This window comes from Lycium barbarum, chromosome 10 (assembly GCF_019175385.1).
Source record: "Lycium barbarum isolate Lr01 chromosome 10, ASM1917538v2, whole genome shotgun sequence".
Classification (NCBI taxonomy): Eukaryota; Viridiplantae; Streptophyta; class Magnoliopsida; order Solanales; family Solanaceae; genus Lycium; species Lycium barbarum.
Window position 1 is genome coordinate 114925973 of NC_083346.1, and position 27182 is coordinate 114953154.

The window sequence follows — 27182 nt, forward strand, 5'->3', positions numbered from 1 at the left end:
TTCACGTCCGCATCCACGAAATCCATGCCCACATCATAAAACTCATGATGTAGAAAAATGAATTCATGTCCACATCCACAAAAATCTACTAAGCACAAATATAAATCCACATCCACGTCCACATTCCACGGTACAAAAATATAAATTCACATCCACTTTCACAAACTTTAAGTGCAAAGAGATAAATCTACTTCCACATCCACAAGATCTATAATGTAAAAAATAAACCCACGTTCACGAAATTCACTGTGCTGAAATTTAAATCCATGTCTATGCCCAAAATCCACAATGCAAAACATAAATCCACGTCCACTTCCACGAGCGTTATAATGTAGAAATATAAATCCACGTCCACATTGTCACGACCCAGCCCCGTGGGCCGCGACTGGTGCCCTACTTGGACACCCAAACAGACAAACATATCAAATCGTAACATACTTATCCAAATCTAATCACATACAGATAACGTATATAGGCACAAATATCACACGCTGCCTCAAATTATATCAAACTGTCTTAGACATATTTCAAACGCAACCATATGCATATACATATATCAAAAAGCCGGCAAGGCTATCGAATGTATCAAAAGCCGACAAGGCTATCAAATGGCACAACGGCCCAAAACATATACAAATGCACGCCGACAAGGCTGCCATAGCGAATACAATCATACAAACATATCTGAACAGAAGTAGGCACACACACCCACAAATACGTCTACAGACCTCTAAACAGACAAACCGAATCATATGGCGGGACAGGGCCCCGCCGTTCCCCTGAACAAATACATATATACATAGCGAACGAATATATACCAAAATGTGTGCTCTGAAATGAGAAGAGCACTCCAAACAGCAGAAGAGGGTGTCCTAAATGGGTAGATCACCAAACTGTGCGTCTGTACCTGCGGGCATGAAACGCAGCCCCCCGAAGAAAGGGGGTCAGTACGAAATATGTACTGAGTATGCAAAGCAGAATATACAGAAAGCAAATCTGAGACATAAACGAAATGGAAGTACCAAACATAAGTGCAAATCCAACATATCAAAATTTGCTTACTTTAAAAAAATATGTAAGTAATGCATAGGGTACAGAAGAATATGGTCGCCCACCCGTCGATGGCGCCATAACACAGCATAACACCAGAAAGTTTCAAATCTCCGTATCCCCGTCACATATCACATCACAACATAACGCCATACACAGCATAACACCAAATATATGTGGAACCCGACCCTCATTAGCGAGTAGCTCGGAGAACCATAACACAGCATAACTCCGGAGTATATCAAAGTGCGCACGATAACAGAACCGGCGAAAGATATAACAGAACGCACGAGCAGAGTCATGAGTAACCATATGCATAAAATCATTATCATAGACTCAAATATAAGTAAATGACCATACTTGAAATTCGAAATGATAATCATACCAAATTCTTTCAAAAGTCGTCCAAAGTACATAACGGAAAGTCGCGGGACCCACGGACTGGTATTGACCCGAGTCGGGCCCGCCTATGGAAAACATACTCATTATACATCATGCAAACTCCTATAAAAATATTGGAGCAATCCGAGCCTTTATGCGAAAGATATGGCATTTCGTAGTTACAGAATTCTTTAAAATAACTTTTTGTACAAAGTTTGGAAATCAATGCTTTCGAAGACATAATGGTTCATACTTCATCACAACATACATAAGAATGCCAAGAAATATATATAAGGATCATAACGTGCTCGGATTTCGAATTTGGAATTTCCTCGAGGCTCGTGATATAGCCTATTGAAAACTAAGGCATGCCAAAAGAAAGAAGGGTTGCGCTTTACATACCTGTTAGCGGCTATTCGTAACCCGTTCGTCTCGTCGCTCTTTTAGCCTATTTATATAAGAATAACGTTATTGTTAGTAACTATATTATCTAGTTTACAAATCCATAGCCTATTTCTCATCGAACCTATATTCTAGCTTATACATATTCTCGTTTAAGATTTTCTATTATCTAAAATTTAACGAAAATCCGGCAGCACTTCCCCTATATTTTCACCTAATCCGAATTTTCAATTATTCTCCTATTAACACAGAAATACCACCGACAAAGATGTACATATATGTACATATAAAATTCTCATAATTCAGCCCACAATTTAGCTATGACTTGGACGAAATTAAATATATCTAGGGGGAAGATTCTTACCTTATATACCAAGAAGTATTCTTTTTCCACTTTACTTCACTTCGAAAAATTCTTCAATTTGCCAGCACCGGAGGAAATTGATATTAGTATCATCACGTCAATGGAATTGAACTTGACTTGATATTTATTAGGACAAAATAGCTGCTATGTTGCACAAACGAAAGGTTGTTACTGTGTATTTAAGAAGGGCATTGCTGGTTGATTTGGAAGTTCACGTCACTGTCCATTTTTTTTTGTCTAGGAATTTGTCGGATTTACCTTGAAAGATTGCTTCCAAGAAAGAATTGCTACGTTGTGCTCCTTTTTAAATATATGCAGTACTTAGTTCCATAAAGTGAATTCTCCAAAAGTGGAATAAAAAGGGTACGCATGCACTCTATTCCTTTTGACGCATGGGGCTTTTAGGAACTTTACGCCTCAACAGCCATTATCATCCCATCTGTTCCATGCGTATATTTAAAACCCCATCTTCCCAATTAACAAGCTTCCATGTGGATTATAATATTTATCCCAAAAAAAATCGTAATTAATTCTAATATTCTAATAGAATTCCCCATTTAATCAATTACACACATAATTAATTTCTTGTCTCAATTCACTTAAATAGAAATCACCTTTAACATACTCCATATACCCATTACCATGAGCTCCATCTTTTTCCTCCTCTTGATCTTCAAATCTCTCCAATTAATTGTGTAGAAGGGGGCAAAAATGGGCTGGCCGTGAACAGTGCCCGTGAGCAGTGGCGGCGTGAATAGTAGCGGCATGAACAGTGCGCGTGAACAGTGGCGGCGCCGTGAACAGTGCGCCGCCGTGAATAGTAGCGCCGGGAACCCCTCTCTCTCTCTAAGCTTGAGAGCTTCTCTCACTAACTCTACTTTGATGGATGAGTTTTGTGAATAATGGAGGAATATAAGTCATCTTATGCCTTATATAAGTAGCCCTTAACATTGACACATGTCCCACTAATTTACTTGTCTAACTTTAATTAATCAATTTTTGTGATAATCAAAGTTGAAAATTAAAAGCTCTTATTTCATGTCCGAAAATAATTCCTCCTTTAACTTGAGTCGATTTGCTTGCGGATAATTTGTCGTGTAAATGTACGGGGTATAACACACATCTACATCCAAATCCATATCCACGAAGTCATTAGTGCAAAAATGTAAATCCACGTCTACTTTCATAAAATTTATAATGCAAGAAAGATAAATACACGTCCACGTCCACAATGCTCATAATGCAGAAAGATATATCTACGACCACGTCCACAATACCCACAATGCAGAAAATAAATCCACGTCCACACAATCCACGATATTGAAATATAAATCCATGTCCGCTTTCACAATTTGTAATGTAGAGATGTATATCCATAAAACCATTCGTGAAGAGATATAATTTCACATCCTAATCCACGTCCCGTTGTGACGGGAGTTAAATTTACAATTGTCTCCACGATTTGACATATGATGGAAGACTTCGATCCTATCATCTCATTAAATACCACATTCTAAAAGGAACTTGTTAGCGACTTGAAACCAATGAATATGTACAAAGTGATGACAAAATTGAGGAATTAAAATAATAACAGGTGACCATGTCCGTATCCACTTTGGAGAAGGTTAACTCCACGATCATGTGCCCTCGATCCATCGACAAATGCCACGAGCTAAAAATAACTGTTAGTGGTAAGAATATGTAAATAGTTGTGTTTGAAAGAATTTACGCTCACTGCCCTTGGTTGAATTCATGTCTACTATTGCTATCAAAATTTCTTGAAGAGTGGAACAACGTCCACCGTTTAGCGTAATCTAAATTTATATCCACATTGAAGAATGTTTGCCTTTTGAAAAAGTTAGTCCATAATTAAAATTTGAAGAAATATGCACCACATCCATGTTAATTGAAATCTGTCGCATCAAATTAGATGTTATTTTATTCCACCTAACTTAATCCGTGAACCAAACAACCTGTAAGGCTGTGCGATGATGGCGCCCTAGGTAGCCAGAATTGATCACAGAATTAAGACCTCAAGATCCACGACATGCTCAAGCGAATGTTTCAAGGTGGACAATTACAGTCATTTCTGCAATTTCTAGCCCAATTGTAGCTGATTTTGCAATTTTTCCAATTGGACTTAGCTTTATAATTTTAGCCAGAGATCAAGACTAATTTTGCAATTACAATCATTGTCTTAATATAGGCCTAGATTTAGGGCAATTATATAATTAGTGGCCTCACTAAACTTTAGTATAAATAATCTTCTTGTTTCCATAATTAGGTAGCTTTTTCTAATTATGAAATGATTTTTTTTTGTGAGATCTATGTATACCGTGGAAGTCATGGTTGAGTAGGCATGCTTTGGAGAGTCTGTAACTTTTTTAACTCAAAAAGTGTCAAAAGGCACCAAAATATCTCACTAAAAAAAAGTAACCAAACTACCTTTCGCGCATTAAATTAGTGTGCAATAGCACCAAACTGTAAATTTACAGTTAAGTTCTATTGCACACTAAATTAGTGTGCAATAGAAGGGGTTTTTTTTTTTTTTTTGGTACAATTTTAAAATTCTCAAATTCACGTTTTTTTATACTTTGACCAAAGATTAGTCATGCTTCAAAACTCCGAAATATCAATATTTTATATAGAACTTGATATATATATTTTTTTTACGGACAACAATGTTGGCTCATTACATCAAGTATACCTAAACGTTTGGATCGTCGTTTTAGGGATTGTAAAGTGTCCTGAAGTAAGTTTTGTTTGATTGAATCTTGTTATCTTTAGGTTTAAGCAATATAAAGACACTTTTTTATGTTTTATAGTGTTCACTAATGCTATTTATCTTGTTTTCTCAAATTGAATTTCCAACATTGAAATTGACACTCAAAACTTCATTACCACTGCATTTCCGGAATATCAATATTTTAACTGATATCTTTTTCTGCGAACAATAATGTAGGCTTAAACGTTTGGTTCGTCGTTTTAGGTGTTGTAAATTGCCCCGAAGTAAGTTTTGTTTAGTGATTTGTTATCGTTAGGTTTAAGTGTTTTACTTTATAAGTGTTTTATTTTATTAAGTTTTAACTTGTTTATTTTAGTCAAGGCAATTTTATTTTAAGGAGTAAAGGGAGAAAAACTAATTGTAAATTGATGAAACTACGATCATAACTTTGCACTCGGTTGTCGGTTTTACGCGATTTTTTTTTCATTTTGGGTAATTTTTCGAGATCTAGCGGGTCAAAATACTGATTTTCCAAAAAACGCCCATTATCTCATTCAATTTGAATTTTCTCCCAAATTGATGCACAATTTTCATTCTTCTCTGGTAAAAATCTGATGATAAAAAGTAGATTTCAAGATGGAAATCTCGTGGTGATAAAGTTTTGAATGTCAATTTCAATGTTGGAAATTCAATTCGAGAAAACAAGATAAGTAGCATTAGTGAACACTATAAAAAGTAAAAAGTGCCTACATATTGCTTAAATGCCAACTTGGCTCAGTGGTCTAGCTATTTGACTACCTTTTTACCTCAATCACTAGGGATTGAACCTAGTGGAGGGACATGATAAATATTTAAAAATATTATTTTAAATATTTTGGTATTATTTTGTTGTTGTATTTTTTGAATTATTTTGAACCTCTCGTATTGAATGAATTATTTTTTAATATAATATTTTTATTTGTACATTCGAAATAAAGTAATGTCTTGACTAAATAATAAGACACTTAAATCAAAACCTTATAAAATAAAACACTTAAACCTAGAGATAACAAGATTCAAACAAACAAAACTTACTTCGGGACACTTTACAACCTCTAAAACTACGATTCAAACGTTTAGGTATACTTGATGTAATGAGCCGACATTGTTGTCCGCAAAAAAAGATATCAAGTTTTATATAAAATATTGATATTTCGGAGTTTTGAAACATGACTAATCTTTGGTCAAAGTATAAAAAAAACGTGAATTTAAGAACTTTAAAATTGTACCAAAAAAAAAAAACTCTCTATTGCCCACTAATTTAGTGCGCAAAAGGTAGTTTGGTTACTTTTTTTTTTGTGAGATATTTGGTGCCTTTTGACACTTTTTGAGTTAAAAAAGTTGCGGACTCTGCTTTGGATGGTGGTGGGAGAGAAAGAAAGGTTGGTATGGTGAGTTGGCATGCAATGTAGTTAATTGGATGAGGTTAACAAAGTAAGGATAAATTTTGGTTACTTTTAGTAGGTGTTTGGCCATAAAAACCAAGTATTTTTTTCCACTTTATTTGGAATTTTTAAATTTGGAGTTATGTTTGGTTATAATTTTTACAAATAATTTTGGCTGTTTGAACGTACTTTTCCTAAAAAAAATATGAAATATGATTTATATCCTCCAACTTCTAAAAACTAGTAAAACCGGCCAACTTAACTAATTTACCGAATTTTTCATCCTTATTATTTTCTTTCTCTATACAAACCACATCCGTTAACTCTAATCTTTATTATTATTTGTAATGTATAAAAACCACATTTGTGTTTATTATTTTATTCAAACCGATCAACTCCCAAAGAGTGTCAGTTGCCAAGAGTTACATTGAATTACCCAGTGACACGAACAGAGAGTACCATTGAAAAGATCATGTCTTTATTTCTAAAATCATAGTTGCTTTTCTTAAGGAATTAATAGCAGAGATTCTGAAACAACAGAAGTAGTTACAACTATGTGTCACTTATCAAGAGTTATTGTGAACCTTCAGAAGAAATTTCTAAAATTTATACCACGGATGAAAGATAAAGACCAAAAGTGACACATTAACCACTCTTTAAAAACACTTATACTCAGCATCAAATTAGTCAAGTGATGGTAATGACTTCAAAATTGATGTAAATGGGGTCATCTTTATAAAAATAAAAAAGTTGAGGTAATAATTGAATAAATGCGACGGTCCAAAACTGAAAGTGAAAAAAGCGAAAATATGCTTTTAGGTGTTTTACGAATTCCAAGTATTTACTGATTTAAGAAAACAGGTATAAGAATTTCTCGTGAATAATTCTCATGGCCAAATGGCCCTTATAACATTAAGGGGTCGTTTGATTGGGAAAAAAGTTATCGCAGAATTATTTATTATAGAATTAGTTATTACACTCTCTCATAAAAATAAAATAATACTATAATTCCGGAATAACAAATCCCAATTTTATCCCAACCAAATATTAAATAAATTCATCTCAAATTTAATTACCAAAATATTTATTCCTTATTTCTCGTATCAAACGAGCCATTTTTGCCTTAAAAAAAAAAAAATTGGAGGAACAAAGGGTCCAGTTCCCCAAATTATACGGCAAAAAGTCGCACCAATTACCACCACGCTTGGTAGACCTTCTTATTGTCTACCATCTCCCAATTTCTTTCCCTTCAGGTTCAACTTTGTTTTTTCATTTATAACTCTCATTCTTTTACAAATTGATTTATGATATAAATGCAATTTTTTTGGTTTTCTAGGGTTTTATATTGGTGATTCAAATATTTATTATTTGGAAAAAAGAAAATGGCAGCTCCACCAGCTAGGGCTCGAGCAGATTATGATTATCTCATCAAACTCCTCCTTATTGGTGATAGCGGTTAGTTTTCTATTTTTGATTTATAACTTTTATTACCACAAGTTAATTTGAACCCATTTTGTTACGACTAAGAGTTTAGAAAAAAGGAAATAAAATAACATAATGGAGCCTAGGAATGGGGAAAAATTGGATCTTTACATGAAATTTGAGAGATTTGGTTATGTCTATTTTTACTTGTCCAGTTTGAAAAACTAAGAGGTAATTTACCATTTCATACCTGTTTTACCTGAACTTTTTTTTTTTTTTTGATAACATGGGAACCCGCAGCCGCTACCCTTTGGGTGCGCACAGGGTAAACCCAGCTCCTGAACCACACAGGAGAGGTAACCCGCACTAGGCAAGCCCCGTGCGACGAGCTCGACCCAGAAGGCAAATCCCCTGTTGTCGTTGGCTGGGGGTTTTGAACCTAAGACCTCCATTATGAAAGCCCCATGCTCAACCAACTGAGCCACCCTTGCGGGTACCTGAACTATTAATTATTGGGTTGGAAACTTCAATGAATTGTTAGTGGTTGCACAACTTTTAAAGTATGTTTGATTGATTTCAGTTATTTATAATAATTAGGACTGATATAGTAAACTTATAATTTTATTTATTACTCCTTAAGGGGTGTGCCAAGTCAAATATGGACGGAGGGAATATGTGGTATATGGTGAACAGAATAGAGAATAATTGTTTGCCTGAAATAAGTTTATCTATGATTTCTATATTAGCAAGAAGCACTTTATCTCCCTTTTTATGTTACTCTGTACTTCCCATATTATATGATTAGTTTTTAGTGGACACGAAGTTAAAGGTGTTATTTGACATGTCCCTATAGAAAAAGAATATGTTAATCTGACTTACTTATAGACAGTGGAAGAAAATATTTAAGTTATTGTTGAAAGGTAGATTTGATGGACAAAACATTATGCTATAAAAGTTCAAAATAGTCAATGAAGTGTATTGAGAATCCGGAGGTCTCAAAAACAACTAGGTAATTTCTTCTCATTTGTCCAAGTCTTGATGGACAGAGACTGCTGGTGGGAGGTGGCACACATCCCGTGGAATTGGTCGAGGTGCGCCCAAGCTGGCTCGACATCATCATTGTGGAAAAAGAAAAAGAAGTTCAAAAATTTAAGTAGTGTAAAGAATTTGAATTTTTGAAAGGTGTGAAATATGTATAGAAATTAAGTTTTGTCACATTTTAAAGTGTTACGAAGTACGAAAATGGAAAGTGTCATAAGTTGGACGAGAGGGAGTAAGTTTTATCATTAGTTTTGAGATGTTCTTTCATGGTCTGAAGCTCTTAAAGAGCATCATGTGCCATAGTGCTATTCCAATTTGACATTTTCTCTGATAGAGTGCTAGTCCAATTTGATATTTCTTATGGTTCTCCTATGTTCAGCAATTTCGGTTCATGTGTCTCCCTTTGCCTAGTGAAGCCCCTCAATCTCAAGTGCCCAGAGATGTGTACTGATTAGTTCATCATTCTTTGCTTACTTTTTCTTCTTTCTATGACATTTTAGATTAATATTCTTACGTTCTCTGACAACATTAAAATATGGACTGGGATTGTGTTCTGTCAAAGTCAGTTCAGATTTTTTTGGCATTTTCTAACTTTTGAAATTAAAAATTCAAAACTGTATCTCAAGGACAATGGGACTTATTATTTTCTGAAGATTTACTGGAGGAGGAGGAACATGGGAGATATTTCAAATTTAGTGGTCTTAGGGTGTGTTTGCTATGAAGAAAAACAAGTGAGTTTCTTATAGTCACTTGTTTTCTATATTTCGTAAGTAAGCAAAACAATATTATCTCAGGAGCATTTTTATGAAATCTAGCAAAACACTATGGGGGTGGGGGTGCGGGGATTGTGGGGTGGGATGGTCAAGGGCTGAGGGTTAGGGGCGTTGGGTGGGTGGGGAGGAGACAATGAACTTGGTATATCACTTATGGAACTTGTTTTCCCTACTTCCATTAGGGAAGCCACTTTCCTCATTTGTAAGGACCTTGTTTTCCTAGAGAATATGATTTCCAGAACATTTTGACCAACCGAACATGGGAAAGTTGGAAAATATTTTCTGAAAATACCAAACACAGCCTCCATACCTTTCTCCTTTTCCTTTTTCATTTTCTGGGAGAAAATTGACGGGGATATGACAAATTGACAATCACTCTAACTTATAGTGATATGTTACGCGGCGCCTTCCTGAGACTTCTTGGAAGGGCGATGTAAGGCTAAGCAACCGAAGATTCCAAAGTTGCTATCCGCCAACTGGGGTCCCCTCCGCACGCTAGACGAGACTGTCAGTGCCGTGCGGGAAAACCAATGTCAGGAACAATTGAGAGAACAGAAAAGTGAATTGAGAATGAGAAAGAAAGAGAGCTTGTTTGCATTAATGAAAATTGATTACAATGAGAGCAAGCGGTGTCGAGGGGGAGAGACACCAGTACAGAGAATTGATTGCTTGCTTGAAAGTTTTGATTGTTTGATCCCCCCTAATAATGCTTTAAAAATAAAAACCCAAGTCATAGAGCTAGACATGGTTTTGCTAGAGAAACACAACCAAAATTACATAAAGTAAACTACTCTATAATTACAACAAAAGAGACCTAACTAGAGCAGGTCCATGTGCACCCTCGGTCGGGGCACTGTCATGCGCGCAGGGCACGGTGCGCGCGCGCACTGGGGCGCGGGCGCTAGGTGCTGGGCGCTGGCACTGTAGCTGGGCTGCACTGACATTGGGCGCTGGGCACGCGTTGGGGCACGGCCAGCACAGGGGCGCGCGCGAGGGAAATTGATGGGGCGACATAGGCAGAAGCAACCTTGTCACTTGGGGCGTCCGAGACCACGGGGCCGTCCATGGCGCTAGGCGCTGAGAGGCTTGCCATGGCGCCATGGGGCGCGCCCAAGGGGTCATGGGGCATGGCTGGAAAGCCGCCCATGACATTCTCCCCCACCTGAGTTGGCGACGTCCTCGGCGCCTTGTTTGCAAGATAGTCATCGATCAGGTGCTTGTAGGCTTTGAGGCTGGTGCCTCTCTCCCATGTATTCTCTTCGGCATCACATCCCAACCATTTCACCAGGAACTCTTGGTGATCTTTTCTTGAGGCATGTATGACTCGATCGTTGAGGATGGCTTCTACTATTTTTTTTTTTTTTTTTTTCTTTCTTTACCAACTGTTACGCGGCACCTTCCTGAGACTTCTTGGAAGGGCGACGTAAGGCTAAGCAACCGAAGATTCCAAAGTTGCTATCCGCCAACTGGGGTCCCCTCCGCACGCTAGACGAGACTGTCAGTGCCGTGCGGGAAAACCAATGTCAGGAACAATTGAGAGAACAGAAAAGTGAATTGAGAATGAGAAAGAAAGAGAGCTTGTTTGCATTAATGAAAATTGATTACAATGAGAGCAAGCGGTGTCGAGGGGGAGAGACACCAGTACAGAGAATTGATTGCTTGCTTGAAAGTTTTGATTGTTTGATCCCCCCTAATAATGCTTTAAAAATAAAAACCCAAGTCATAGAGCTAGACATGGTTTTGCTAGAGAAACACAACCAAAATTACATAAAGTAAACTACTCTATAATTACAACAAAAGAGACCTAACTAGAGCAGGTCCATGTGCACCCTCGGTCGGGGCACTGTCATGCGCGCAGGGCACGGTGCGCGCGCGCACTGGGGCGCGGGCGCTAGGTGCTGGGCGCTGGCACTGTAGCTGGGCTGCACTGACATTGGGCGCTGGGCACGCGTTGGGGCACGGCCAGCACAGGGGCGCGCGCGAGGGAAATTGATGGGGCGACATAGGCAGAAGCAACCTTGTCACTTGGGGCGTCCGAGACCACGGGGCCGTCCATGGCGCTAGGCGCTGAGAGGCTTGCCATGGCGCCATGGGGCGCGCCCAAGGGGTCATGGGGCATGGCTGGAAAGCCGCCCATGACAGATATTACGTCCATAAATTTATACTGCCCATCTCAGTATCTTTGGACGTTTGTTCTTTCACCATTCTTCATGGATCACTTTGATCACGATAAATGGATGTCTCACATCCATGTTTGGTGCTATTCATAAGCTTAACCAGATTCTACCAAAAAGCTTGATTTGTTAATTGGTTCTGTAAGTCAAGATATTCAATGTTAAGTACATAGGACACCATTTTCACTCCGGCCCTCACGTATGCACAACCTAAGATATGGACTAAAAAGCTACTTGTAGGATTCTTCCTTGAACGAACTTGGTCAAATGCACAAAATCACCCACCCCCCGTTATTATTTTTATTTTCTCCCTTTTCTTTTAATCTCTAGAACCAACACCATACCACAACTGCACGCTCTTTGTGCCTCATCTGTAAGACTAACTGACTCTTACCAATTAGATCTTGAACTTTTTTGAAAGTTGCTGAAACTTAAAAGTTCCCTCTTAAGTTTGCAAATACAGTTTTTAGTAAGTTGTCATATTCAGAAAGTGACTAGGAGTACAATTAGTTACAGGTCAAACTTCAGGTACTTAAAAATTTGTTGGGGAAAAGTTTTAATAGGATAAGAACTTTTTTTTTTTTTTTTGAACAAGGTAACAGTTAATAGGATAAGAACGTCCATAAGCAGGTTTATAGAAAGAATTTGTGGTTAAGATGCAAAATTAGAATATGAAGGTTTAGACCATAAACCCTTTATTTAAATTTATTTTAGCAGTATTACCATTACAGTTGAAAATATGAAATATATAATGTTTATTTGCCCGTATTTATAGAGGGAAATTGGGTAAAAATTTGGTCAAACTCTCATTCTAAGCACATGAGGCTCATCCTTGAATTGGAAGGAAAATGTAACAGTTTCACTTACATTTCCTGACTCTGAGGAGGTTAGTTATTTATTTTCAAAGGATAGGGAAGATATTTTCCACAAATCAAATGTTTTCCTTGTATAAGTTATAACATCTTCTATTAGTTCCTTACACTTTATGATGGTTTTATTTGTAGGTGTGGGAAAGAGTTGTTTGCTTCTGAGATTCTCAGATGGTTCCTTCACAACAAGTTTCATCACAACTATTGGGTTTGTATCCTGGACTGTCACTTTCTCCTCTGGAACTACAACTTAGATTGTTTTTCAGACACCAACATACATCTTTTGGAATTGCTGTAGTACTACGTCAGCAGTTAGTTCTTTTTCCTTCTACGAGACTCTCGTTTTAGTCAAATGATGCAGAAATTTAAGGTGTAACTCTGTAATTGAAGAAGTCATCAAGAAACTGATGAAAAAGTTGTATGTCAATTGTCTTGATTCTCTTGAATGGTAGCAGGAAACAAAATGTGCTCGGAAAAAAAAGTAGACAAAATTATGCTCTCTTGTGCAGGAAGCAAGATGAATTCTTTAGTTTGGAACCACCATTATTGAAAAATCTAATAAATATATACCTCATTGCACTGTTTACTGCCTCCTCTCAACCTTGCTTTTCCCTCTTCTCCTCCAAATTTACAGGATTGACTTTAAGATAAGAACAATTGAACTTGATGGCAAGCGGATTAAGTTACAAATTTGGGATACAGCTGGTCAGGAGCGTTTCCGCACAATCACAACAGGTATATCTAAACCTAGTGCATTAAAGGGTTGTTAGGTTTGGACTACTCATCAGCACCTTAACGTTCTTGGACTAAAATTGCTAGGAGTTTGAATTGAATTAGAAGGTCTCTTCAAATGTGAAATTCATCTTTAATTTTCAATGTGTCCCTCTCAATGAAGTTTGAATTTGTGTTGTTCACAGCGTATTATCGAGGAGCCATGGGTATTCTTCTGGTGTACGATGTCACGGATGAGTCATCCTTCAATAGTAAATTTTCTCACTAATTTGCTTTATTGTCTCTTTTGATTCTTTTTTTGGTTAGCATTGAACTTTGATTTTGTTATTATTTGAAGCTTGTTGATTGCGTGACCTGCTTATATGTAGAGTTTATGTCCCTCAACACTATTTAGGTTCTCTTTTGCAGCAGAGATTTGATAAAAAAAATGTCCACATTTTGAGTTTTAGCTGATTTTATGGTCTTAATTTGTTGTTGCATGACCACCCATCCAAAAAAAGAAAAAAGAAATTGCAGTTGTTGACCACATCTAGCATTTGAAAGTAGATTTAACTTATTATTTCATGTTTAACCAAACCATGTAGACATCAGGAACTGGATTCGCAACATAGAGCAACATGCTTCTGACAACGTCAACAAGATTTTGGTTGGGAACAAGGCTGATATGGATGAAAGCAAAAGGGTAGGTTATTGTTATTTTGAAATTGTGGGGATTGGAATTTCTTGTCTTCCTGAATCTGGTCAATTATATAACAGACATCCATCCCTCTAAGGAACCTTGGGCACCCAACCTATGGAAAATTGTAGTCCAGTAGAACATAATTGCTTGGTTTTCCTCACTCCTTTGATCTGTTAGTAATTCCTTTTTGACTAACAGGGTTTCAATTAGATGCTATTGATATTATTCCTTTTCCCTATCTAGGCTGTGCCAACTTCCAAAGGTCAAGCTCTTGCTGATGAATATGGCATTAAGTTCTTTGAAACAGTAAGTCTTAAGTCTTTCTGTTGTGGAAATTGAAAATTCTGCCGCATGGAGTAAGTTCGGGTCACTGATAAATGATCAAATCTACTGCAGAGTGCAAAGACAAACCTGAATGTGGAAGAAGTTTTCTTTTCAATTGGTAGGGATATCAAGCAAAGGCTTTCGGAATCTGATTCCAAGACTGAGGTACACTGATATTTCCTCTACTTTTCTTTATTCTTTTGTTTCAATGGACTGGAGTTATCAACTTCTGCACATGACCTCTGTAACATGTTAGATTATGATTACTTCATCCCGTGTGTAAATATGTTCTCTCTGTTTGTGCAGCCTCAGACAATCAGGATCAACCAATCCGATCAGGCAGGAACTTCCGGCCAAGGTGCCCAAAAGTCATCTTGTTGTGGTTCGTGAGTGGAGTCGGGTCGGTTACTGTTTCTTGATGGCACTTGGATGTACAAATTGATTGGGCGAAAACTGATCCCTGTTAAACTTCATTACCATTTATCAGCCATCTAAATGGCAAGCTTGATGTGTCAAGGTTTTTCCTTCTTTAATTAATTTTGGAATCTGGTGTCATATACAGCTAACTATGTTAATCTATGTCCTCCTAGGATTTCATTTCCTTTTCTTCTTTTAATCATGGAACTGTTAGTTGTTGCTTTGATGTAGAAGGTGAAAGTAAAGTAGTCTTTACATTGATTTTCTCTCTTTCTCACATGCATTTATAATCCAGCTAGTTCCAGTTTCTGAAATAAAAAGATACAGAGAAAACTTGATATTTTAAATGGATTTATGTGATGATAAAGTACCCATAATTGTTAAAAGAGTCATTGGGAAAATGATTCGTATTCCTCAATGGATCGATCTATCTATAAAAAATTGATTCCAGTTCAAAAAAATAAAAAAAATAGTAGTTCAATTATGTTTTCTCACTTACCTCTACTCTTGAATTAAATCTCAGACCAATAACTATTATGCCTCAGTTCCAAATAAGTTAAGTTGGGTATGTGAATTCTCACTATTCTATTTAAGTTCAACTCATGTTATTGATGGCAGCCAATGTGAGCTCACTCATATTGTCGATTTCATGCTTTCAAAAAGGAGGAGGGTTGTGGTAAGTTGTAGATGGCAAGCATCAGGAGCTTGGTTATCCTAAATCCGGGATAAAAGAGGAGAGTTGCGGTAAGTTGGCAACCAACATAAAACATGCTAATTCTTGATACATCTAGACCCATATGTTGAGTAAGTAGACAGTCAACATTAAACATGCTAAGCTAATTTCTGGTCAATGGAAGCCTTATGGGGGTAGAAACTTACTCGCATCAGAAGTTTAGATTATATTAACTAGTGTCATGGCATACAGCCTTTGAGAATGTATATAGATTTCACTTCTAGTATAAAGTATTTTTCTTTGAATAAATTTTTTGACTTTTTTACGCAATTTAACAGTAGGCAACTGTAGGTTGCGAATAAATGACAACATGAAATAAAAGAAAAGGTTGAAAGTGTTCAGATGTATTCAATTAAGCAATATAATATACTCTATTTGAAAGAGATTTTAATTAAAAAAAGGTAATAAGTTGTGGTGTGCCTTTGACTACTATTGGCTACAACTTACAAGATCATTCTGTGGCCTTACACACAGAAGAAAAGACCATTTACATGGGGATGTTTATTTTGAAAAAGATGGATGTTGTATAAAATTAAACAATTCTGACTAAGCAAAATAAATTTAATATAAGAACAATAGTCAAACCATAATAAATAATAAACAACACATTAGCTGTCTTTGGTCCCTACCTTTTTACATAGAGGAACTTGAAACTGTCTCCAAAGATGACGAAGTTACATAAGATACAAAGGCATGATTCTTAGAATTTAATAGAAATATATATTTAACAAATTTTCCACTATATGAAGGAAAGGCTTCTTAAATGACTTATTTTGAATGGTGGTACTCCCTCTGTCCCAATTTATGTGAAGATGTCTAACTAAGCATAAAGTTTAAGAATAATAAAAGGACTTTTGAAAATTGTATAAAATAAGCTATAGACATTTGTGTGACTATAAATTATCTCATTAAGGATAAAATGATAAGTTTAAAGTCAAATTGTTACTAAATATGAAAATGTATTATTCTTTTTGACACTGTCAAAAAAGAGTGTCAAGTAAATCGAGACATAGAGAGTAAAAAAATAAGTATGACGCCTTTGTATCTTATGATATTTAACAAAACTTTCCATTTTTGATTTCCATCACATATCTACAAATCTCTGATTGTTAAATTTAATCGAAACTTAAGGGACTATTTTGAACCTACTACCTAAAAGATTATTTCAATTTTTCTTCTTCAAAATTGTACTTTAATTATAGTATGACAAATAAACAAATTTTGTAATTATGTTATTATATGTATAATGACTTAGTTGTGCAATTACGCTCTTATAATTAATAAACTAGTACTATCTTATGTTAATTAGTACTAGTACTTTCTACGTCTAAGTTTATTTGATATAGTTGGATTTCGAGGTTAAACAAGAATTTTTTTTACCGTGATTTATTCGTATGTCCTTTAAATACTTTATATTGTTAATTATTGTAACTTATAGTACTTGTAGGTTCTAAATATATAAATTATTATTCAAAAAGTTAGTCCTTTCATCCATTTTTACTTGTCGTGTGTACTAAAAATAATTGTCCATTTTTACTTATCTAGTTCAAAAAACCAAGAGATAATCTATCATTTTGTTTTTATTATACCCTTAGAATTAATAAGTTAGATTTTCCAACACTTTGTATAAGATGAAAAAAGATATGCAAATTCTAGCTCCAGAACTATATTTTTACGGGAAATACGTGAATTATTGGAACCCAATATTCAATTAGTTAGCTACACTACTTTTCTAGTAAGCTTCAATTGATTTCAATCATTAAATTATTTAGTAATTATATGATAAAATTGTCATTCTATATTTGAGTTCATATTAAGCGTGTCAAGTCAATACATAACAAATAAAACTATGCACATAAGAAGAGGAAGTAATTATTTTACCATTTTGGTAGGAGGTACTAGAAGTAACGGAGGGAATAATGGTCATAGAGGTTCGAGAACATGGGAGAAAGGTAGCTTAAAATATAGGCTCTACTTTGAACGTGGCTTCTTCGTCTACATTTTAAAAAAAGGTCATCTTATTCGCTCAACCCACAAACTTCGCTCTAAGGTATTATTATTATTCTCAAAATCGCATCAATTCAATCATATACATATATATATATGTTCTATATTTCTCATGCATTTTCGTTTTTTCATTTGATCATTTTCAATGTTGCTCGTAATTTTTTATAATTCACTGTAAGTTCTATGTCTGATTTTGAAATTTACTGTAAAATCTGCTTTTTAGATTTTTTTATTTATTTTTTGGATGTTAGGAATTTAATTCATGCTGGATCGTATAATTTTGAACTTCATTTTAGCGCATTCAAATGTTACATAGATGTTCTATATTCTCATGTACTTATTTTTTTTTTTTTAATTATTCTCAGTGCTGCTCGTAATTCATTACATTTTAGTGTAGGCTCTATCCGATTTGAATTATGAAATTTTACTGTAAAATCTGCTTTACGTAGTTAATATATATATATATATATTTTTTTTTTTTTTTTTTTTTTTTTAGAGTTTTAGATCGTGTAGGGTATGATTTGCTGTGTGGATCTTAAAATTTTGCTATTAAAGCAGTGGTGCTTAAGACTTGATTTTAGCGCATTTGAATGCTACATAGATGTTCTATACTCATGTATTTTTTTATTAGTTACAATGCTGCTCATAATTTTTTATAATTTAGTGTAACCTCTATTTGATTTGAATTACAATGAGATTTTTGAAATTTTACTGTATAATCTACTTTTGGCAATTAGATTTGGTAGTTTTTAGAGATCAGAGTTTTGCTTTTGTAGCTGTGGTGTTTAAAGCTTTAAATGATGAAGGGAGTTGGTTTCTTCTATAACTAAACTATTCAATCAGTCGATTTTCCGAATCCTCTATAATATTTTTTTTGATAACCATGGTGTTTGGGTAGGCTTGTGTGCAACTTGACTAATTCCATGGTACCTGCTACCTCCCACTAGCATAGGTACCGGGTAACTCTATCCACGAAGGCGACAAATGGGAAGAAATCACCTTTTGTTTTTGCCTACGCTGTGATTTGAACATGAGATCTCATGGTTTTCAACCCGCCACTAGGCTACACACTTGGGTGCTGAATCCTCTATAATTGTTGTGCTTCATTTGGGCAGATTTCATGCTGATAATTAAATCTTAACTATTCAAATAATTCAACCAATGATACCTCGATCCCAAACTAGTTGGATTGAATATATGAATAATTGGTGCTCTATCTGGCTCATTTATTCCGATGCCCAAAGCTAAACTACTTAATCTATCAACCACAACTCTACTTCAAACTATTTGGGGTCGACTATATGAATCCTCGGTAACCACTGTGTGCTATGCGGACCAATTTCATTTTAGTACTGCAAACTAAACTGTTGAGATTACTTAAATTCTAGAAATTGATTTTGATTCTTTATTGATTTCTGTCTGTTTGCGGTTCCGTTCGAATTGCTGAATATTCTATTTTCCTGTTGCTCTACTAGGTTATTTCTCAAGGTATAATGATTGTGTGTTGAAGTTTTTTCAGTTGAGGGTTAATTGAAAAAAATTGAAAGATTTTAAATTCGATTTGAGGGCTTGATTTACAGTAATGGCATGGTTTAGAGCTGGATCTAGTGTGGCAAAGCTTGCCATTAGAAGGGCTGTGTCTCAGAGTGGTTCTTACGTGCCAAGAACTCGCATTCTTCCATCACAAAGTAGATATTTTCATACCACAGTTTACCGGCCAAAGGCGCAAACTGCACCAGTCCCAAGGCCTGTACCACTTTCTAAATTGACTGATAGCTTCTTAGATGGTACTAGCAGTGTCTACCTTGAAGAGCTTCAGCGGACTTGGGAGCAAGATCCTAATAGTGTAGATGAATCATGGGACAACTTTTTCAGGAATTTTGCTGGCCTAGCTGCCACATCGCCTGGGATTTCTGGCCAAACAATTCAAGAAAGCATGAATCTTCTGTTGCTTGTGAGAGCTTATCAGGTTAATGGTCATATGAAAGCCAAATTGGACCCATTGGGTTTGGAGGAGAGGGAAATCCCAGATGTTTTGGATCCAGCATCATATGGGTTCACTGAAGCTGATCTGGACCGAGAGTTCTTCCTTGGTGTTTGGAGGATGGCTGGTTTCTTGTCTGAGAATCGCCCAGTGCAAACCTTGAGCGCGATATTGACAAGGCTTGAGCAGGCTTATTGTGGCAGCATTGGTTTTGAGTACATGCACATTTCTGATCGTGATAAATGTAATTGGTTGAGAGAACGAATTGAGACTCCTACACCGAGGGAATACAACCGCGAACGACGTGAAGTTATTCTTGACCGGTTGATGTGGAGTACTCAGTTTGAAAACTTTTTGGCCACCAAGTGGGTGGCAGCCAAGAGATTTGGACTTGAAGGTTGTGAGACCTTGATTCCTGGCATGAAGGAGATGTTTGACAGATCAGCAGATATGGGAGTTGAGAGCATAGTAATTGGGATGCCGCATAGAGGTAGATTAAATGTTTTAGGCAATGTTGTCCGAAAGCCACTAAGGCAAATTTTCAGTGAGTTCAGCGGTGGTACAAAACCTGTGGACGGAGCTGGTTATGTGGGAACTGGTGATGTCAAGTATCACTTGGGAACTTCTTATGATCGACCTACTAGGGGTGGTAAGAGAATTCATCTATCATTGGTTGCAAATCCAAGCCACTTGGAAGCTGTGGACCCAGTCGTTGTTGGAAAAACTAGAGCAAAGCAATATTATTCTAATGATGTGGATAGAACAAAGAACATGGGTGTTTTGCTCCATGGTGATGGTAGCTTTGCTGGACAAGGTGTTGTTTATGAGACATTGCATTTAAGTGCTCTTCCAAATTACACAACTGGTGGGACCATTCACATTGTAGTGAATAATCAAGTGGCCTTTACTACTGATCCAAAGGCTGGAAGATCTTCTCAATACTGCACTGATGTTGCTAAGGCTTTGAGTGCTCCAATTTTCCATGTCAATGGCGATGATGTCGAGGGTGTTGTTCATGCCTGTGAACTTGCTGCAGAATGGCGCCAGACGTTCCACTCAGATGTTGTGGTTGATATTGTCTGTTATCGTCGATTTGGTCACAATGAGATTGATGAACCATCCTTCACCCAGCCCAAGATGTATCAGGTTAGTTGCTCTTGAAGTTTGTTGTGCTTTATGCAGAGTTGTATTCTCTTCCGATTTGTGGCTGAAGTTACTCATTTACCTTCCTGTTTTCAGTTATAACTGATGCAATTGAACAATATAAATATGTTTACCTTCTCTGGAAATCAACTGGTCTTCTTCAGAACCATAGCATAATATTTTGTTTCCAATGGTATAGGTCATCAGAAGTCATCCTTCTGCATTGGAGATCTATCAAAACAAACTCCTACAATATGGTCAGGTGACAAAAGATGACGTGGAAAAGATACAGGATAAGATCAATACGATCCTTAATGAGGAGTTCGTTGCTAGTAAAGACTATGTCCCTCAAAAAAGAGATTGGCTTTCAGCTTTTTGGTCTGGATTTAAGTCACCTGCACAGCTTTCACGTGTCCGAAACACTGGGTATGGCTTTTACTTTTCATTTTTCTGTTAGCAGTTTAATTTGAAGCTTGAATTATGAGACTTAAGATAAACACGGGTTTGCAGTGTCAAGCCTGAGATCTTGAAGGATGTTGGGAAAGCAATCACAACCCTTCCAGAGGATTTTAAGCCTCACAGAGCAGTAAAAAGGATTTTTGATGACCGTAAAAAAATGATTGAGACAGGGGAGGGCGTTGACTGGGCAGTGGGAGAGGCTCTTGCTTTTGCAACATTGCTTGTGGAAGGAAATCATGTTAGGTTGAGTGGTCAGGATGTTGAGAGGGGTACTTTCAGTCACAGACATTCTGTTATTCATGATCAGGAGACCGGGGCAAGGTACTGTCCTCTTGATCATGTTATGATGAACCAAAATGAAGAGATGTTCACAGTGAGCAACAGGTATGTTTTGATGGTTGTATGATTCTTACCAGTTCTTATCTTCATAAATGCCAGTTTCTATCTGGATATTTGTCTACGCATTTGAATTTTGAGTTTCTATTTGATCCTGCTGAATGGATCTAGTTGTGTTGGGTAGATTGCTCATTGTCTCACTTCGTCTGCTGAGTAAATAGAAGTGCTTCCAGATGCTTATGAGACTATACCGTAACTGATCTTTGATGTCATTGCAAATTTTTCCTCTGCCTGGGAACTTCATAAACCTGCTGAACAGTTAAATGTTCATACGGTTTCAACTCGTTCATTTGTAGTAAATACTTATCTTTCGAAATGACTTATTTATGTCTTAACCTTCTGAGATACAGTGCTTTGAAGGTGAAAAGTGCAAATGCACCAAGACCTTCCAGGCACCGCAATCTATGATTTAGTGAAGAAAAGCGGAAAGTGAAGAAACCTCTTATAAACACGCAAATACAGACATACATGTGGATATATGTAATGCTAAAAACATACATAAATTATCCTGGAATATGAGTAATTTATTTTTCTCATCAGAAAAACGTAGAAAATTCATCCATAGGAAAAGTAAAGCAATGTCATAGCAGTCTTCTGGATTCCTTCAACTGATTATATTTCTAAACTTTCTTACTGAATATTCACATGCTTTATTTCCACCTTTAGTTGTTTTCCCATAATAAAGCCACTTACGTAGCTTCTCTAGAATCCTTTAACTAATAATATTTCCAGCCAGGGTCTTTTTGGTTGTGGTTGCCATGGGACAACTCCTCTACTAGTCTTATTTCTAAAGACTACAAAAAATCAGTGAAAGGGGAGCAAAACCCATCTTTTGCTCTCTTTTTTAATAGAAAAATTGTTCCCTTCCCATTGTTGTAGTGACTTATAGGACTTCCATCAATTCAGTCTATTTGATTCTTGAGATGGTCGTCACTCCTCCTAGGACTGAAATAATTATCCTTGGCTTATGGGTTCACATTCATCCTGATTATCATCCGGTTTGATTCTTGAGATGGTCGTCACTCCTCCTAGGGCTGAAATAATTATCCTTGGCTTATGGGTTCACATTCATCCTGATTATCATCCGGTACTGTTAACCCATTAGTCGTCCATTTAATGACATACTCTCGATAGTCAATTCGTTTATTTGCTTTATATTGCACTCTTGAACTATTTGTTACATAATTTTGGAGTAACTAATGCAAAGTGTCTATGAATTGATTCCAATAACGCAGCTGTTAGTGTCAATAATAGAGGGTGTTAAGGATGTATTTAAGATTGATCTTCCTTAAGGTAGTTGCACTCATTTAAGTGCAAGATCTTAATAGGATAGAACAGATAGAGCACTGAATCTGCGCTGTTTTGCATATTAGTAATTCACTATACCTTTCTTGGCCTTTTGGCAAATCAAGAGTTGAATCTATGTTAATGTAATATTACATTAGTATCAGAAAGAAGGCCAGCGCATAAATTATAAAGTAATTCCATTCAGTCATAAAAAATAAAGTAATTCCAGTCGGCATTTAGAAAGTAAAGCATGAAAGCACAGAGCATCAAGAGTAGAGCAAGGGAATGCAGAACATTTAAGAACATAGTCAATAGGCTAACAGAATTGACAGGAAAACCAAACACATCCTACAAAGCTTTTTCAGTAGCAAAATTCTCTTTGTACAATAGATAAATAAATAAGCAATAAAATGTTAGAATAACTTGAATCAACTTTAAAAAATAACTAGTTTATTCTTAAATTATTCAATTATACATTTTTGAATGCTGACCCCAACTTGTTTGGGACTGAGGTGTAGTTGTTGTTTATACATTTTATGGTTATGTCTCAAATTGCCTAATAATAAGGGCTGAAATATGACTCTATGTATTGCCCTTGTATTTTTCTGCAGTTCTCTTTCAGAGTTCGGTGTTCTGGGATTTGAACTGGGTTATTCTATGGAAAATCCAAATTCTTTGGTTCTTTGGGAAGCCCAATTTGGTGATTTTGCCAACGGGGCTCAAGTAATATTTGACCAGTTCTTGAGCAGTGGAGAGGCCAAGTGGTTGCGCCAGAGTGGGTTGGTTGTGCTCCTACCACATGGCTATGATGGCCAGGGCCCTGAGCATTCCAGTGCACGTTTGGAACGTTTCCTGCAGGTACTGTAGTTAATTTCCATTTCAATAGGGGCATCACTTATTTAAAGACTTTCTCCTTCCTTTTTAGTTTAAGGAGCATTAACCCAGTCATATGAAATGAATATGATTTTGACATTCTAACATTCTCTGTGATAGAAATGAGATCAAGATGCAAAAGGTCAAGGGCATGTGAATCTAATGAAATGCAATCATTGCGTGATATATGCTAGATAGTAATAGGGTCCAAGTACATACTACAGCAAAGTTGATGCATTTGTATCCTAAGTTTTGAAGAGTATCGTGTTCCGGTCTTCCCTTCTTTATGGAGTTGTTGCATCTTATACTGTTAGGTTAAAGAGATCTTTATCCGTCTTTTGCTAGTGACTAGCTACATGTTACTAAGTTAATCATGGTGATCAATAGCAATTGGCCACATGGTGGAAAATGATGTTTGGGTTCTATATATATCTTCTTCTCCAAAAGTGCGAAGATCATCATTGGACCCCGGGGCACCATGAACATGTTTTGCTCAGATGATTCTAGAAACTATAGTGAATTTCATCCATCGCTTATTGTTATGCAATGATTTTTCATGCAGATGAGTGATGATAACCCCTTTGTCATCCCGGATATGGAGCCTACATTAAGGAAGCAGATCCAGGAATGTAACTGGCAGGTGGTGAATGTGACAACTCCTGCAAATTATTTCCATGTTCTCAGGCGTCAGGTATGTCTGATTGCAAGCTGTTTAATTTTTTTGAGCTCATACAAGTTTGTTTTCTCATATAATATCGCCACCTTCGCAGATTCACAGAGATTTCCGTAAACCTCTCATTGTAATGTCCCCAAAGAACTTGCTTCGTCACAAGGACTGCAAGTCAAACCTATCTGAGTTTGATGATGTCCAAGGCCACCCAGGTTTTGACAAACAAGGTACCAGGTTTAAGCGCTTAATAAAAGATCAGAACGACCACTCAGATCTTGAAGAGGGTATCAGACGCCTGGTCCTTTGCTCCGGAAAGGTGGGTTACTTATTTCTTTCTTTTAATTGACCTGTTACTTTGTTGTATACTTGTATTTCCTCTTAAGTTTGTTGATATTCACGTTGGACACAAATAGTTGATTCATTTAGCAATTTACATGCGTGGATGCGAATTGGATGACAAAAGTTCCATGGATAGTAGTTAAAAAAAATAGTTTATTTGACTGGTGTCGTTCTCTATTTTATTTCTGCACACAAGTTGCTAGCATTGAAGTATGCTTTCATGGCTTCTCAGGTCTACTATGAGCTTGATGAGGAGAGAAAGAAAGTTGAGGGGAAAGACGTTGCAATCTGTCGGGTGGAACAACTTTGTCCTTTCCCATATGACCTCGTTCAACGTGAATTGAAGCGATATTCAAGTATGTCCTCTGAAATATTTGGGCTGTCCTACATAAATGCTATGTTTGTCTTAAACAATCCAGAAATTGGTTTGATTTTGATAAATTCAGGTTGCTTCTGTAATGTTACCTGTAATCTTAATGAAGCGAATTTGATATCGTTTAATTGTCATGTTATCAGATGCGGAGATTGTTTGGTGCCAAGAAGAGCCAATGAACATGGGTGCATACTCGTACATTGCACCACGTCTTTCTACTGCGATGAAAGCACTGGGCAGAGGTACCATAGATGACATAAAATATGTCGGTCGTGCTCCTTCTGCTGCCACAGCTACTGGTTTCTATCAGGTTCATGTGAAAGAACAGACTGGGCTTGTCCAGAAAGCGTTGCAACAGGATCCAATTAATTCCCCATGCGTTGCAACAGGATCCAATTAATTCCCCATTCTGAAGCTGAGGCTATGTTGTAATCTTTGCACAAAGTACCAAGACTGATGCTGAAAATAAGAGATTTAATTCTACACATTATTTTGGGGAGAGAATTTTGATTCTTTGGGAAACAGGGACATTATTTGTGCCTTTTGTCGTCTTCGTAGAGCTGTACAAATAAAATGTCAGAAACCAGGTCTCTGTTTCTCCATTCAACACTTCTATGAGACTGAAGTACATGATCTGTTTAAAGAGCTGGCTGTATATTTGCAATCTTGTTTTACTCCAGTTTGTGATTGACCAATTTTAATGAAAAAAGAATAACCTCTCCTTATTATCCTATATTTTCTATGATCTTTTTCAATTGCTTATTAGTATCTCTAATTGAAAGAGTTTCGGAAAAGCTTCTCTAATCTAATTGGTAGTCAGTAGCATAAAATATGAGATTTTCGTCTTCTCTTTGTTTCTGTGCAATTACAACGTTGTGGAAAATGTGAAAACTTAATTTTCAATAATTCCATTTCATTGATTTGTGAGATATTCACATTCGTACCATAAAGATTAGACTTAGAAAACTTCAGATCATATGTACCGGGAGAGACTTGGAACTGAATGTGTGATAGGTAAACAAGAACTGATTTTTAGCAAGTTACTTTACTATATTTACATCACCGGGTTATTTAAAATCTATTTGCAAGGAATTTTAGTTAATAAACTTTAATAATAAGAGCTCTGCTCTAATAGCTTAAATCACGTTTAATAATATACAGTTTTTATACCGTGGGTGCACAGAACTCAAGTCTAAAAAGCAAGTAGTCACATCACACATGTATATCCTATGGGGAGACATAATAGAATTGCAACTCTGCTCGTGGGTCACTTATTAGGATAAAATATTATTCTCATGCCTCAATTTATGTAATACATTATTTTTTAATTTATCTAAAAAAGAATTATATATTTTTTTATGTTTAGAAATAATTTAGTTTGTAACTTTTCTTTTTACTTTAAGAAATGATTTACAGACACACAAATATCCATGAAGTATTTTAAATTATAAATTTCAAAAGTCTTTACTTCTTTCTCAAATTCCGTGCTTAATCAAACTAGATATAATACATAAACAAACCTTCAAACTTGATATCAGCTGACAAGTATGCCCTACAACTTTGAGTGTGCACAAGTAGACAGCTCAACTTATCTCCCTTGGTTAGTTAATTACTCCAACTTACAAAATGATCATTTAGACATCTATAAAATTTATGTGTCATGTCAGTGTCACATCAGTATTTGTCTTTACGTGTTTAATTTTATACAGCTAAGGTGTCTACTTGTGCAAACCTGGACATATTAATTGAGGTCAAATTTAAATGTCTGTTTATATATTATGCCGTTAAATTATATCACAAGATGGATGGAATATGCGAAAGTATGAGGTGTTAGGCTAAAAATCTGGAGGCGGTAAAAAAGATGGCAAGAGCCCTCTTCCTTCACCTTTAATTTCCAGCCGTTCGTTTTATATTATCTTGTTGTCTTCAATAATGGTAAAGTGCTTTAAGTCTTGAGGACTCATATCCAGCTCAAAAGCGAGAAGCCAACTTAGGAAAGATATGATAGCTGACAGTGTACAAAACTTTAACTTTCGCATAATTAAGCCGTGTAGACTGTAGACATATTGGCGCATTTTGACTTGTACTTGAGTTCGAATCTAAAACTCTGAGTGCTCGTTAGGTTGGGAAAAACTTATCCG

At 36.3% G+C, this 27182-nt stretch overlaps 2 protein-coding genes and 1 long non-coding RNA gene across 5 annotated transcripts; 2 read left to right on the forward strand and 1 right to left on the reverse strand.

Moving 5' to 3' along the window:
• Positions 1–685: 685 nt before the first annotated feature.
• On the reverse strand, positions 686–3271 carry LOC132616068 (uncharacterized). Its single transcript, XR_009572972.1, has 3 exons — positions 2198–3271; positions 1834–1879; positions 686–907 (listed from the first exon to the last, which is right to left on the reverse strand). It is a non-coding gene; the product is annotated as an uncharacterized LOC132616068 (long non-coding RNA).
• A 4170-nt stretch (positions 3272–7441) lies between these two features.
• Positions 7442–15038, forward strand: LOC132616067 (ras-related protein RABE1c-like). Its single transcript, XM_060330672.1, has 9 exons — positions 7442–7599; positions 7683–7801; positions 12761–12833; positions 13260–13360; positions 13543–13608; positions 13942–14039; positions 14280–14342; positions 14433–14525; positions 14667–15038. The coding sequence occupies exons 2-9, from the start codon at positions 7729–7731 to the stop codon at positions 14748–14750; spliced, it is 651 nt and encodes a 216-aa protein (XP_060186655.1). The 5' UTR covers positions 7442–7599; positions 7683–7728; the 3' UTR covers positions 14751–15038.
• Positions 15039–17405: 2367 nt separating this feature from the next.
• Positions 17406–25774, forward strand: LOC132615740 (uncharacterized). 3 transcript variants are annotated; one of them, XM_060330349.1, is made up of 10 exons: positions 17406–17560; positions 18993–20647; positions 20844–21070; positions 21155–21487; positions 23398–23644; positions 24222–24350; positions 24430–24645; positions 24901–25024; positions 25185–25387; positions 25419–25774. In XM_060330349.1, the coding sequence occupies exons 2-10, from the start codon at positions 19100–19102 to the stop codon at positions 25452–25454; spliced, it is 3063 nt and encodes a 1020-aa protein (XP_060186332.1). In that variant the 5' UTR covers positions 17406–17560; positions 18993–19099; the 3' UTR covers positions 25455–25774. The 3 variants fall into 3 exon arrangements, with proteins under 3 accessions (XP_060186332.1, XP_060186330.1, XP_060186331.1); XM_060330347.1 differs by having other exon boundaries at positions 25185–25774; XM_060330348.1 differs by lacking the exon at positions 17406–17560 and adding an exon at positions 17580–17691 and having other exon boundaries at positions 25185–25774.
• The last annotated feature ends 1408 nt before the right edge of the window (positions 25775–27182 follow it).

Coding starts and splice junctions, on each gene's coding strand:
- LOC132616067 (XM_060330672.1), top strand. CDS start 7,729: ATGGCAGCTCCACCAGCTAGGGCTCGAGCAGATTATGATTATCTCATC. Junction 7,802..12,760: donor CCTCCTTATTGGTGATAGCG/GTTAGTTTTCTA, acceptor TTTTATTTGTAG/GTGTGGGAAAGAGTTGTTTG. Junction 14,526..14,666: donor AATCTGATTCCAAGACTGAG/GTACACTGATAT, acceptor CTGTTTGTGCAG/CCTCAGACAATCAGGATCAA.
- LOC132615740 (XM_060330347.1), top strand. CDS start 19,100: ATGGCATGGTTTAGAGCTGGATCTAGTGTGGCAAAGCTTGCCATTAGA. Junction 23,645..24,221: donor GTTTGGAACGTTTCCTGCAG/GTACTGTAGTTA, acceptor TTTTTCATGCAG/ATGAGTGATGATAACCCCTT. Junction 24,646..24,900: donor TGGTCCTTTGCTCCGGAAAG/GTGGGTTACTTA, acceptor ATGGCTTCTCAG/GTCTACTATGAGCTTGATGA.